Here is a 14,584-nt window from a genome sequence, read left to right on the forward strand (position 1 = left end):
TCTAAAATAATCTAATAATCTATTCAATTTGCAGTGTTTTGAATTACATGGATAAACACACTAAACTGAGGGAATCATGTAAAAAGAGCACATTGCTTGTGATAATGAAATATTGTAATGCATTATCATCTACTGTGTTACAGATAATATAATATGTTCTCATTGGCTGTGGTACGGATACTGCTTTTACACTGGCTGTGGTACAGATACTGTGTTCTCATTGGCTGTGGTAGATACTGCAAGGCGTTCTCAGTGACTGTGGTACAGATACTGCATTCTCATTGGTTGTGGTAGATACTGTAAGGTGTTCTCATTGACTGAGGTACAGATACTGCATTCTCATTGTTTGTGGTAGATACTGTAAGGTGTTCTCATTGGCTGTGATAGATACTGTAAGGCATTCTCATTGGCTGTGGTAGATACTGCAAGGCGTTCTCATTGGCTGCGGTACAGACCTGGCTTCAGCCTTCGTCAGCAGGGCGTCCCACCTCTCTCCCAGGCCACTGATCTCCTTCACAACCTTCTCCCTGTCGGCGGGCTCAGCCAGCTCAGACATCTTACCCCCCTCCTTCTTAATGAGCTCCACCGTGGGCCTGCGGTCCTCCAAGAGCCGCTGGAGGAGCTGTCACACGCAGGAAACAGGAAACAGCTCAGCAAGAAAGCCAACCAGAACCAGGCCTCAAGCGTTCACACACCGAGTACTACCCTCATGTGCAACAGCACTCATAACAAAGTCCACAAATCTTGTTGGTTAACTCACAAAAGATTCATATTTCCTACCACCAATTTCAAATAATAATACATTTACAGCTTATCTTTACTGACTGAACCCAAGCACAAAATCTGTTACAACTCGAGAGATATTCATAATTTCCCCTATAATGATTTGTTTTGCTCTATTGCATTCTGTAAGAATGCTGTAAGAAACTTACTTTCTGTTCTTGAATCTGGGCCTTGACAACTTTGAACTCAGCTGACGGGGGCTTTTGATTGGCTACCAGCTCTTCTGTGTCCGTCAGCCAGCTGAGCAGGGACTCCAGTGCATCCTGAAACCTCCCACAATGCAACAGCGCTTCGTGCAGCTGGGCTGAGCGCTCGGCGATCTGTGAACGCAGCCAAACACGGTAATACGTTCAGTATTAAATCCATAAATATGTTCAGTGTTAAGTACATATGGTCCCTGATTGATCCATATGCACTCTGCTAGAGTTAAAATAATACCGGATATTTTACGGTGTGCTTGGATACAACTTCGACAGACAGGCATGCATCAGGACAGCCTAAGGCCTTCTATCCTTGACACTTAAGGCCGAGAGGAAATTAAACAAACGCCAGCATTCGACGCGGCCAGTTAACACTCAGCGCCCAGAAAAATTCCAATTTGCTCTCGTCACCGTTGAGGTGTTCTGGGAAATGGCGAACATTATCATGTCAGTGGGAGGGGGGGCGGGGGGGGATAAACAAGGAAAGGAGTAAACCTTTTTGTTGAGCGTGTTCCATCTGGCGCTGACGTTCTCCAGGTCCCGCTCCAGGCTCTCGGTGCTGGTGTTTTTGGCCGCGCTCTGGATGAGACCCTGACCCAGCCAGTTGAGGTCCTGGAGGATGGCCTGAAGCGGCTCGATCTCTTCCTTCTGGAAGACCTGCGATTAACACGGCGAACGAGCACAAGGGACACGTTGGAACCAGGAGGAAAGCTCACGCGGACGCAGACATTCTGTTTGATCTGTTTGGCTCAGGAAGTGCATTCGACTTTCAACAGTTCATTAAGGTTCGCGGGCCAACAATGGAACACAAACAGGAAGACTTTCAAGTTGCTTTTAAGACGCGTTGTTCTTTTATAAGCACTTTATCAAGGACATTAAGGACACTTAACGACTGTTGCCTCCAACGCTCCGCTTCTTAAAAAAAGAAAAAGCTCTAGAAAATACTGTCATCAAATATTTTCACAAATCATTCATTTCCCTTTTTGATAAGCGCTAAAAGCCACATTTCATTCCGCTTAATAATCTGATATTGACATGTATATCGGCATCCTGGATGGAGACTGCACATATTGCAATTTATTCTTTTGCGAAGGCCAAATAAAGAAGTTCCCTTGATTTAGAAAGAGAAAAGAAACAAGACCCTGTGCAATTCCTTGCATGCTATTCTCAGCGCTAGTAATTCATGAATCCATGACCATATAAGCATGTTTTCTGCCAATCCCGAAGCACGATTTTCACAGATAAAGGCCTCTGTGTGTGTGTGTGTATGAGTGTGTGTGTGTGTGTGTATGAGTGTGTCGGTGGGGTAGGGTGGGGGTGAGGATAAGGCATTCTTAGGAAGACGCTCTATCACAAGTCAGCCTACTGTGAGGGTGTTAGACCGAGCTGAAAGGATTCTCAGGCTGATTCTCAGAGACAGACCGCAAGGCGCGGCCTTCTCGTCTGAAAGGAGGGGTCTGCTGTGGGACCGGTTCCTAAGGAAACCCCAATCCAATGCACCACGGTTACCGGCCCAGCGCTGCCTCTGTCCCAGCCGGGCAGAGCTGCCATGGTGGGACCACAGAAGAAGTGAGGGTACGCTGGGACAGAACCTGGGGAGGGGTGGGGGGGCACGTGGTGGTACCTGGGGGGGAACCAGATCGATTTCAGGACACGCGGTTATTTCCGAGAGCAGTCGCTCCATCTCCTCGTCCACGATTGGCCCGTTGGCCAGAGAGACCTCCCTCTCCACTGACCACAGGAAGTCCTCCAGGTCCGCCAAGCTGCAGTCCGAAGCCCCGCTCCCGGGGCCAAAGGCCGCGTCCCCGGGGCCCCCGGGGTCCTCGGGCCCCCGCGCCCCCGCGGGAGGGCGGTACTCCGGCTGCGTGACCACGACGCTGATCAGCTCGCACTCGTCCTGAGCGCCGGACTCTTCCAGGAGCTCGGCAGTGGGCAGCTCGTCGTAGTCCTGGTAGGTGGGACAGCACGGCCCAAAGTCCACGCGGTCCCTCTCCGTGGTCAAGTCCCACCCCGCGCCGAACGCACCTTCCACTGGGGGGAGCGCGGACGCACGAACGCCCTCGGCGGGAGGCCCCGCCCACTCCTCTGCACCGCAGCGCTGGCCGTCAGCGAGAGGCCCCGCCCACTCCTCTGCACTGCAGTCGATCAGGCAGGCGCTGCTTTCTGGCGGTACCTCGTGTTCCGGGATGTCGCGGATGTAGGGCGGGGCCTCCTTGGCCGGCGTGAAGGGGAACTCGTCCTGCCCCGAGCTGAGGGAACGTCCCGCGTTCATCTCCCCCGAAAAGTGCACCCCCTCCGAGGAGGAGCAGCTGCGGGTCGCGGTGCCGGGCTTCTGCGGGGCGGGGGTGGGGCTGCACAGGCCCGAGTCCTCCTCGGAGGTCAGGGAGCCCCCCGCGCTCCGCCCCCTCCCGCCGCGGCCCAAACGGCACCCGCCGGCGACCTCGGGGCCTACCGTCCCGTTCCGGCCGGCGTACTCCCCCGCCCCCGCGGGGGCCAGCGTGCGCCAGGACCGCCGGTGGTGCTGATGCTGATGATGATGATGATGATGGTAGGGCTCCTTCCTCTCCCCCGGCAGGCGGGGCTCGGGCATGGGCACGCCACCCGCGCGGATGACGTCGCCGTTGAGCTTGAGCCCGTCGAACACGGCGCGCTCGTCCAGGCGGGCCGCCTCCCGGCTGCGCAGCTCGAAGGCGCTGGACGACGCCAGCACGCCGTTCCCGCACAGGCTGGTCAGCGCCAGCGAGCGCTGGCTGTACGGCAGCGTGCCCGCGAAGTGCCGCGACGCCAGGCTGCCCTTCGACCCCGAGTCGATCTGCTCGTTGAGCCGGACCGTGTCGTATATGGACCTCTGGGGCACGTAGCAGTCCTCAATGTTCAGGTCCTCCTCCTCCCTCTTCCCCAAACAGGGCGGGTTCTGGCGAAGGCAATCCGGACGACTCAGGGGCTTCCCCATCGCGACGAAAAATAGCGCAAATTTCGCAATACAAAAAATACATATATCCGAGGTAAATAAGTTGTTGTCAGTGCAAAAAAATAATTATGTGCTATAAAATATGCAAAATATTAAGAGCCATGTCAAGAGTTAGACGTACAAAATGCAATAAAACTATCTTTAAATTAGCTATATTTATCAAAATATAAATTCGCTGTGCCAAACAGAAACAAAAATAAATACTTATGTTCTTTCAGCGCTTATCCGTTAGAAAAGAGGATTATTTTCTGTGACTGTACTTCCACTTTGGAAGAGGAATGACATGAAATAAAATCATTATCCCCCGGGAAACAGAGAGACGACCCAGAAAAAACAGTAACAAAGAGGCGCTCCTCTTCTTGGCAGGATCCGAGGACGCGGACGCGCGCAGAAAACCCCTGCGTTCCTTCCTTCGAGCCGCCGGCGGGTCCGGGGGGAACCGGTCATTCCGCTCAGCCGCGTATCCTGGGGGAAATGCCCAGGCGAAGCTCTTCCCTTCGCATCGTCAAAACTTCCAGCGCTGCTCCCCGCCTCTCTCCGGCCGCGAGCGCAATCCGCGGCACATATCCCACACGGCCAAGACTCCTCCTCAAAAAAAGCCCTGGAGCGTTTCTGAAAGCTATCCTTAGCGCCGAAACAGGCTAGCCCGCCGCAAATCCACCGGGTCGCCCCGGCCAAAACAAACAAACAAACAAACAGACAAACAAACAAACGGAAAAGGGCGATCTGCACACGTCCAGTGCTCCTGGATGCATGGAGCCTCTCTGGCTCTCTCTCTCTCTCTCTCTCTCTGGCTCGCACCGCACTGACAGACAGTCCACCGGCTGTGGGCTCCCGGAGGCCCCGCCCCCGCCATTATTCAGCCAACATCTGCCACCGCTCCGCTCGAGCGGAGGGCCGCTCCGGCACATGTTGATTGGTAGACGCTTGACCCCTTTAATTCCCTTCTTCTGTCTCCGCGGCCCACATGACTTAACTTCTTAGTCATCCTTTCACCCGCTGCCGCCCGGGGTCCTTCCAGTGGGGGTGGGGGGGGGGCAGACGCGCACCAAAGCAGGACTGCCTCCCCACCCCCACCCCCACCCCTTCAAAAGCACAACGAAAGGCGGCTGCTTTGTTGTGACATCAACAAGGGGGGGGAGATAGATCCCTTTTCTGTTCCTCTCTCTGTCTCAGTCTCTCTCACAGACTCTCTCTCTCTGTCTCAGTCTCTCTCACAGACTCTCTCTCTCTGTCTCTCTCTCACACACACTCTCTCTCTCTCTCTCACTTTCTCTGACACTCTCTGTCTCTATCCCTCTCACACTCTCTCTCACACACTTTCTCTCTCTCTCTCTCACACTCTCGCTCACTCTCTCTTACTCTCTCTCTCATGCCCTCTCTATCTCTCTCTCTCACACACACTCTCTCTCTCATGCCCTCTCTATCACTCTCTCCCTCTCCCCCTGGTTGTTTTTGCAGGCTGGTTGCTGAGTGCCGCGCAGATATTCTGTTAATTACTCGGGAATGCGGAGGGTGGCTCTGGTCTCTGGTCCGGTAATTTAACACCAGGAGCACTGCCAAGCCAGACCAGAGTTTTCTCTCTCTTTTTTTGTGCCAAAGTGAGTGTCCAGTCAAGTCAGGCAAGGAGGGAGAGAGAGAGACGGTGAGAGTACCGGGGGAATTTATTTTTGTTTCGACAGCGGTTCACGGTAGCTAGATAGTGGAGCTCTACGCAGTGCCGTCAGGCTCGGAGAGAGAGAGGCAGAGAAAGCATTTAAAGAGATCTGGAGGGATTTAGCCAGGGGATATTCAGAGGATGAATCCCACAGACTTTTTGACATAATCCGGGCAGGGAATTGAAAGAGACAGAGTGCGTGTGTGTGTGTGTGTCTGCTGCCCGGAGAGGGAGGCAGTTTCTGTCCCGCGACTGGTTCATCTCAGCCTTATTCATCGCTGGGAAATGCTATTGTTCAATCGGCGCAAGATGACCCTCGTTAAAAATAGAGCAGGAATCATTTTTACAACCTGTCCGACGGCCGAGAGGCTCCTTTTTACTTCGAGAGGGGGAGAAAAATCGCGCTCACGCTGATTTTTGAGTTTAAATTTTTCTGCGCGCAAGGATTCACGCCGTTCTGCGTTCGCCGTAGCCTCCGTTAGCTCGCTGTCTAGGCTAACTACGGCTCCGTGTCTTCACTCACAGCTAAGTAAACACCAAGTATTACGCTGCAGGTGCTTCAAGCCCAGTAAAATGACGCGCCAATCGCTGAACAGGAACATTACCTCTCTCTCCGAGCATTTGAGCGAACAAAGGGAGAAACAGAAACGGGGGAGGTGGGGGGCTGCCTTCAATTTAGCTCTGCAGGCCGGCCGTGACAAAGAGAGAACTACACCTCACCCTCCCCGAACAATGAGGACCGCTGAGTTGCGCAAGAGTAATTGAGGGGCGCACGATAGTTTCAATCAAAGGCAAAAAAAAAAAAGTCAAGAGGCAGACTCAGTCGTGGGGGGGGGGGGCTGTTTCGTTGTACGAGGCGGGTCAGCTGGTAGAACTATTTTGAAGGTTCCATTTTTTTTAAAAAAAAAAAAAAAAAAATGGAACCGAGCAACGTGAGCCGTGCGGAGAAGTCAGCTCCATTATGACGGGACAATGAGCGCCAGCGACGGCGCTCCGGGGCCGCACGGGGCTCGGGTTACGGCCACAAAGCACGGATGTTGCCAGGGCGATGAGTAAGCTCTCCCCCCCGCCCCCCCCGCCACAATAGCACTTTTTCCCCTCATCACCTCTGCTGGAAGAAACAAGCGATATGATTCAGGTGGCAGAAATCTTTTCGAGGTCATGGAAGGCTGAAGTAACGTCTGACACCCCACAAACCCCCCACAGGGAACTCCACGCACACCCACGCCCTCAACCCCCAACAAAGAATTCCACGCACATTTCGCACACGGCCATAAATCACTCATCACTCCTAACGAAAGGCTAACGAAAAACCAGCCGTGGAGTTCTGTACACGGCTACCGTAGCTGAAGAGGCCTGTTTATTTATTTATTTGTTAATCTTGAAAAGAAATGTAAAGTTAGAGAATCAACCCAAAAATGAAATTATAAATGCTGAATGCAGGAGAAATTACACACTTACTAAAAATGTTACACTGTCTGTCTGTCTGTCAATTATACTATATTGTCTGCCTACTCTTGACCAACACATTTCTCTACACTTAAATTGAGATCAATAAAATTTTGATCGTTTTTTTGTAACAGTCTCTCAGATGGCCGCGGAATGTGGGACAGGGCATTCCGCACACAGGACACAGAACGTGGGACAGAGCATTCCGCACACGGGACACAGAACGTGGGACAGGGCATTCCGCACACGGGACACAGAACGTGGGACAGGGATTCGCAACGGACACAGAACTGGGACAGGGCATTCGCACACGGGACACAGGAACGGGGACAGGGCATTCCGTACACGGACACAGAACGTGGGACAGGCATTCCGCACACAGGACACAGAACGTGGGACAGGGCATTCCGCACACAGGACACAGAACGTGGGGCAGGGCATTCCGCACACAGGACACAGAACGTGGGACAGGGCATTCCGCACACAGGACACAGAACGTGGGACAGGGCATTCCGCCGTGCGTTGCTCAGCTGCAGGGGACGGGACTCTGGACCTGTGACCCATAAATCCTGCTCAGCTCACAGTGCAGTTACACACTTACATTCCCCTGAGCTGCTCTGGCCTTTACAGAGGCTTTGTGTAAATAAAGCACAAATCAACAGCAGCTTAACATCACAGCGTAACTGTAAAAAAAAAAAAAAATACTTAGCATGTAGCACAAGCTCCTGCAGTGAGAGCTAAATATTCAGGTAAATTTTCAAATGCACTGTACCCTTTTTCAAATGCTAAACCCAATATAGCATGCTTGACCTATGTTACGTAAGAATGTACTAAACATAAATTAATTAACGCAGATTTCTCCTAAATCTAAATGAAGCTAAGCGATCTTTAGCTCTATGGGTCTGACTGCTAAACCTTTCTGTTTCCATTGGTTGAAGTCAAAGCATTCTTGTCCTTTAAGTATTCGGTTATCCACAAAAAGAAAAACATTTTAAATTTGTTTCTTTTATATATATGTGTTACATTGTGGATTATTGATAAAAATGATCATAATATTTCATAGTCTCGAACAACATAAAGGAAAACTATTAATCACACAGATGGTAACGGTTTGGCTCGAGTTATTCAGCCAGAAAAATGGGAAGAGAGGCACATGCCATGAAGAGCGTATTTCACCTCAAACCAGCACCACAGTGAGTAAGAATAACCCCCATTACGCTGCTATGTCTTTGCAGATGCTCAGGTTTCCTAAACAAACAGTGGCTATCCATAAATCATTACCCACAAATCATTTCCCACAACATTCAGCAAAATGCACGCGAGTCAGAGCAAAGGCATCGAGTAGGACTTTAAAGCTAAAGATGAGTATGAAATTCTGAGAAATGGCAACCCAGGAAGAGTGGCTGGTACTGGCCAGGTGCTTTGTGTTAATGCCCTTCTAGTTCACACAAGGTTTGCCAAACGCAGGGAGGGAAACCACCGAACGGCACGTATCAAACGCTGCTCCGGGGGGGGTTTAAAAGTGATCTGGCAACCCGCAGCTGGATGAAAGTCATGACACCCACTCAACCACGAGAGGAACGGGACAGGTAAACCGCAAGAACTCACACTCCGAATCAAACACGCGTCCCGTAACGGGAACCAGCAAGTCTGACACACACCTCGTCCAATCTGCCACTGAGGAGGGGTCCGGAGGGGGCAGGGAGGGGGTGGAGAGGGGGCGGGGTCTGGGGCAGAACAGATGCTTGGAAATCAGTGAATTAGCTGGTAGGCTAAATAATGAAACAAAGGACCTTTTAATGACTCACTGCAGGCAAATGGTGTGTGTGTGTGTGTGTGTGTGTGTGTGTGTGTGCATGTGTGTGGGTGTGTGCATGCGTTTGTGGGTGTATGTGTGTGTATGCGTGTGGGTGTGTGTATGTGTGTATGTGTGCATGCGTGTGTGTGTGCGCGCATGAATGTGTGTGTATATGTGTGTGTGCATGCGTGTGTGTGTGTGTGTGCATGAATGTGTGTGTGCATGAGTGTGTGTGTGTGCGGGTATCAGTGTGTGGCACTGCTGGCTCGGTTTAATGGGGAAAAAGAGTGAGAGTCAGGTGGGGGGCAGGTGGGGGGCGGGGCCGGGGGTGGAGAGGAGGGGCTGGGGGGTGTCTAACGTGTGACAGCCCGCTGGCTCCCAGCTGGCCCTTGAGCTGCCATGCGCAACAATGGCTCACGGCCGGGGCTCCATTGTTAGCGCCAGATGCTCAGTGACACGCCGGCCCGGTCAAACCCCAAAGGACCAGCGTGCACGTGTCTAAAGAGCGGTGGAGAAACCCCACACGGGACCCCTCCCACCCCCCACCTCCCACCCCCACCCAACCCCCTCTCCCGCCCCCTTCCCCCACCCACGCTTCCACTGGAAGCGCTACGGCACAGCATCGAGCAGCTGCCCTCATAACTTAAGGATTGCGAGTTTGAATCCCCGGTGCGACACAGCTGGTGCGTGTAAATATCCTGCACAATGGGTTAAATATATAACCGGTGTTGTTCATAAGCACTCATTGAACGACCCCTTTCCTAAGTAAATAAATAAATTAAAAAACACATTTATGCCCCCTACTCCCCGCCCCTTCTGTCTAGTCAATGGAAGCTGTGACAAAGGTTGAGCTGTTTCACTAGCAAGCATCGGTATTGTCTCAGGCTCCTTTTGTTGCGACCGGGAAATAAATAGAGAGATTAATTTGCCTCGATGAGAGATTCACCAAAGATCGAAGTTTAAAATAATTAACTGAGATCATGGTCTTACCGTCTGTAAAAAAAGTGATCAGAATATTGCTTTTTGGTTTCAGGTTTCGGTAACAGGAGTAGCATTCTGTTCACGATATCATGCCCTTAATTTACGGTTGCAGATGTTACATCATAATAATGTGTCATTCAATAGTTCTGGTCACCCTTCTCAGACCATTATTTTGAAAACAATACCCCCAGTTCACAAAAGCACAGCTTGTTCCTACGCCGCCTGATGTCATGTACGTAACTGATACGCAATGTGGCGGAAGCTAATCATGTGACTTGCTAATAGAAAACGTTGGCCCGGATGTGTCTGTGCGATCTCCCGGACTTATGGGTAATGCTATAGAAACTGTTGAAGCGAGCGATCTTACAAACGCGTGCAAACAGATGGCCGGAGACACAAAGAGAGAAACCCCCTTACCTTAAAGGTTTCCAGCTGCTGGTTGATGACCTCCGTCTCCATGCCGACGGGCCCCTGGGACTCCTCCCCCTCCTCGGCCCCGCCCAGCCTGTCGGCGAACCGCTGGAGCTTGGCGTAGAGCTCGTCCACGCGGGCCAGGGTGCCCTCCACCAGCTCCGCCCGGGCCCGGGCGCGGTCCGTCAGCTTGCCGCACTGCTTGCCGAGCGTCTCCAGGTCCCTTCTGAGGCCCGGCAGGTCCGGCGAGGCCTCCGACTCCAGCATCTCCCGGCAGCGGGCTGCGGCGTCTGCCACGTCGGCCGACAGGCCCCCGAGCTTGGCCAGGAAGGCCCCGGCGGCGTCCCGCTGCGCCCGCAGGGCGGCCCGGTCGCGGGCCGCCGGCTCCATGCCGTCCAGCTCGTCGTCCAGGTCGGCGAAGCGGGCGAACATCTCGCGGATGCCGTTCTGGAAGCGGCCCACCCCCTGCTGCTTGGCCTCCAGGGCGGCGCACTGCTCCTCCACCGCCCGCCGGACCGCGCCGTAGTCCTTCTCCAGGGCGTCGGCCTGCAGGAGGAGGTCGGTCACGCCCTCAGCCTCCGGCACGGCCACCACCAGCCCCTGGGCGGCGCTCTTCAGGTGGTCCACCTGGGCCTGCAGGCCGGCCAGGGTCCGCTGCTGGGCCTTCACGTTGGCCAGGTTCTTGTTGCTGTACAGCTGGGCGCCCAGGCCGGCCTGCGCCTCCATCTGCCTCCTGGCCCCCTCCAGCTGGGCCTCCGCCTCCTTGCGGGTGTCGCCGAACTCCCGCACCCCCTGGGCCAGGGTCTCCAGCGCCTCCTTCTTCTGCTGCAGCTCCTCCGAGATGGAGTCCAGCCTCCGGCCCATGGCGGCTGCCTCCTCCCGCACCTCCTCCCGCCCGGCGGTGGCCGCCTCCAGCAGCCCGTCGGCGGCGCTGTTGAGCAGCTCCACCAGCCCCCGGTGCTTGTCCACGTCCCGCTGGAGGACCTTGGCCTGGGAGGCGGAGCTCTCGGCCAGCGCCGGGTCCACGCCCAGCCTGACCCCGCCCAGCCGGGCCCGGCACTCGTCCGCCCAGGCCCCCAGCCTCTGGGCCTGCTCCTCGAAGCGCAGCGCCCCCTGCAGGGCGCGCCTCAGCGCCTCCCCCCGCTCGCCCGCGCTCCCCCTCACCTCCTCCCAGCCGGAGCGCAGGGCGGAGAGCTGGCCCTCCAGCGCCGCCCGCTCCGCCCCCTCCGTGTTTCGCAGAAGCCCCTCCCCCTCCCGCACGATGGCCTGGTACGGCTCCTCCCGCTCCCCCAGCTCTTTCAGGAGAGCCTCCTGCTCCTCCAGGCTCTTCCGCAGGGCCTCCGAGCGGGCCCACACCGGCCTGGGGACGCAGGCCTCCTGCCTCCTCTGCTCCAGCCACCCCTGGAAGTCCTTGGACATCTGCTGGAAGTGCTGGGAGCTGGCGAAGGCCGAGTTCAGCTCCTCTATCCGCTGGCCTGCGTGGGGAAAATCGTCCACCGTTAAAAACATCGTCAAGCACCCAGTGTGTTCAGCAATGCCGTATCCAGGCACGTGCTGAGTCACCGGCATCTTTACCGACATAATCGCATCATCTGAACCTGCGCTGGATGTCATCATAATTAAGGGTCTGTAATTAGGTCTCAGTGTCCGATTCGAGAGCCATCCGTCCTCATTACGCGCGACAGACCGCGAGGAGCCGCCACTCACGGAAGGATTAAGCCGACCAGGCCCAGAGAACATTATTTTTAGCGAACAGAGACGCTGCTCTTCACTAAGATAAATCTGGGAAGGGCTCATGCACCGTCCAACGACTAACAACCACTGACAGTATGCGAAACAGAACGTCAATACGCACGACCTGATAGCAAAGTGAACTCAACAGAGATGCGTGGGATGTATCTAGATATTGAATGCAATGCAAGATATTGAAGTATAACGCTGAAACCTTGCTACTTTAGCAGTTTATAGCTTCTCCAATATAGTTAATGTTAAATGTTGCAAAAAAGGAAAAACAAAAGTTGCATTTAGTGCTTAGCCTTTAGCCTTAGCTTTTAAATCCCACATTAAAATTTGTATATTTTAGTTCAGTTTCTTTGTAAAATGTGCATTTTATAGCAGCATAAAATCTCTATTCAACTCAAGCCCAGTGAAGCGATGTGTCTAATATAATTAAACCATTACGCAGAGTATAAAACCACTGTCCACAGTTTCATTCATTTCCCATAATCCACAAATAGACTTGACCCTTCAGCTTGCAGAAGAGGACTTCATTTACAGACACAAGTGATGAGACTAACCAAGCTTCATTTCACAGAATGAACCAAACGCACATTGTAATATCACTCCATATGTACGGTAGTGCATAAAAGACCTGTCACGTACAAGAAACCATGGCTGCATTTGATTATTTAGTCCCTCGGCCTACACTTTAAACCAAGGCAACTCACAGAAGTGGTTACCATGGTAACACTATAAAAGCGAGAGGCAGGTGACGTTATCGTTTTAAAAATGCTAGGTCCATGTCAAGGTCCATGCCTCGAAACCTGACAAAGACGAAGGGAAATAAACTTCAAAAAATAAAAATAGTGGTCTGAAAGGTTGGGTTTTTATGGCACTGAGGACCAAATCTGGCCAGAGGACCCCCTGGCAGGACGATGCTGAACGGAAAGGTCTGATTGAAGTGTACGGTTAAATTACACATTAGATATTAAAAAGTAACCAAACCATTTTAATGATACTTGAGCAATTAATATATCCGACTCCACAAAGTGATGCTGATTCGCTGAGCTGGACGACTCTTAACAGATCAATGTAATGACTGAGAATCCTAACCCTAAACTATAATTAATAACAAGCTTGGTACCTATTTTAGGGGCTTCATATTGTTTCGAATACCGCTAACTTAATGGATATGGAATTCCCCTTCGGAGTCACTGGAACAGCACAAGCCACCTGCCAAGTATCTGTTTGTTTGACTGTGGCTAAGAAGGGCTTCATCGGCATTGGTTTGCACGAACGCTAAGGTTACGCGAAAAATTCCCCGACAGTTAAGCCCCTCTTGGGAATTAAAGTCTTGTCCTGAACTGGACAAGACATTACGAAGGCCCCATGGAATGGCCTCTCCAGAAAAACAAGACACAGACAGTTTAAAAAAAGAAACAATAATAAGCAAGCCTTATATCGCTAGTTAAAAAGTATACATGAAGTAGGTGCATCTGAGGATACTGGTTTGAGCTAACTTTCTGCAGTGAAGTCCAGCTTCATAGACACGACATAGATTTTTTTGCTGGAAATTAATTAAATTTGTATACGTAATTTTGTATCTAATTTCTAAACGAATGAGCTAAATGACGTCTGAAATGACAAACTTTGTTAGAATGCATCCGTTAAGGGAGTTGCCATGCTATCTGTGCAAGAGGACGACTAAATCATTGGCTTGGACTTCTAACTCGGACTATTCCTCACTTGAAGTACTTAGCACTAACAGTGTTATGATCATTGTAGGCCATTCCTCGCACAAATTACCACCATGAGTTTACTGTTCAAGGGTTTGAAGGGTAAAGTAACTTTTGGCGGTAAAGGTCGATAAAACTGCGGAAACAGATCAGTGAGTGTACCCCATCCCTGGCCCCATTGAGGGTTAGCGGTAAGGGTGTGGAAACCCTATCCCTGGCCCCAGTGAGGGTTTGGCGGTAAAGGTGTGGAAACCCTACCCCTGGGCCCAGTGAGGGTTAGCGGTAAAGGTGTGGAAACCCTACCCCTGGCCCCAGTGAGGGTTAGCGGTAAAGATGAGAAACCCTACCCCTGGCCCAGTGAGGGTTTGGCGGTAAAGGTGTGGAAACCCTACCCCTGGGCCCAGTGAGGGTTAGCGGTAAAGGTGTGGAAACCCTACCCCTGGCCCCAGTGAGGGTTCGTGGAAAGGTGTGGAAACCCTACCCCTGGCCCCAGTGAGGTTTTGGCGGTAAAGGTGTGGAAACCCTACCCCTGGCCCCAGTGAGGGTTAGCGGTAAAGATGAGGAAACCCTACCCCTGGCCCAGTGAGGTTTTGGCGGTAAAGGTGAGGAAACCCTACCCCTGGCCCCAGTGAGGGTTAGCGGTAAAGGTGTGGAAAGCCTACCCCTGGCCCCAGTGAGGGTTAGCGGTAAAGGTGAAGAAACCCTACCCCTGGCCCCAGTGAGGTTTTGGGGGTAAAGGCGAGGAAACCCTACCCCTGGCCCCAGTGAGGTTTTGGCGGTAAAGGTGAGGAAACCCTACCCCTGGCCTCAGTGAGGGTTAGCGGTAAAGGTGAGGAAACCCTACCCCTGGCCCAGTGAGGTTTTGGCGGGAAGGCAGAA

The 14,584-nt window shown here is 52.7% G+C and overlaps 1 protein-coding gene across 30 annotated transcripts in view; it reads right to left on the minus strand.

Annotated features, from left to right (window-relative positions):
- Positions 1-14,584, minus strand: part of dst (dystonin) — a 207,711-nt gene that overhangs the window by 43,996 nt on the left and 149,131 nt on the right. For all 30 annotated transcript variants that reach the window (XM_064317870.1, XM_064317864.1, XM_064317863.1 and 27 more), the window contains 4 exons: positions 10,257-11,725; positions 1,479-1,640; positions 933-1,103; positions 456-622 (listed from right to left, as the gene is read on the minus strand). In XM_064317870.1, the coding sequence (XP_064173940.1) occupies positions 456-622; positions 933-1,103; positions 1,479-1,640; positions 10,257-11,725 (1,969 nt within the window). The remainder of the gene's footprint in view (positions 1-455; positions 623-932; positions 1,104-1,478; positions 1,641-10,256; positions 11,726-14,584) is intronic.

The sequence above is a fragment of the Anguilla rostrata genome, chromosome 18 (assembly GCF_018555375.3).
Source record: "Anguilla rostrata isolate EN2019 chromosome 18, ASM1855537v3, whole genome shotgun sequence".
In the NCBI taxonomy this organism is placed as follows: domain Eukaryota; kingdom Metazoa; phylum Chordata; class Actinopteri; order Anguilliformes; family Anguillidae; genus Anguilla; species Anguilla rostrata.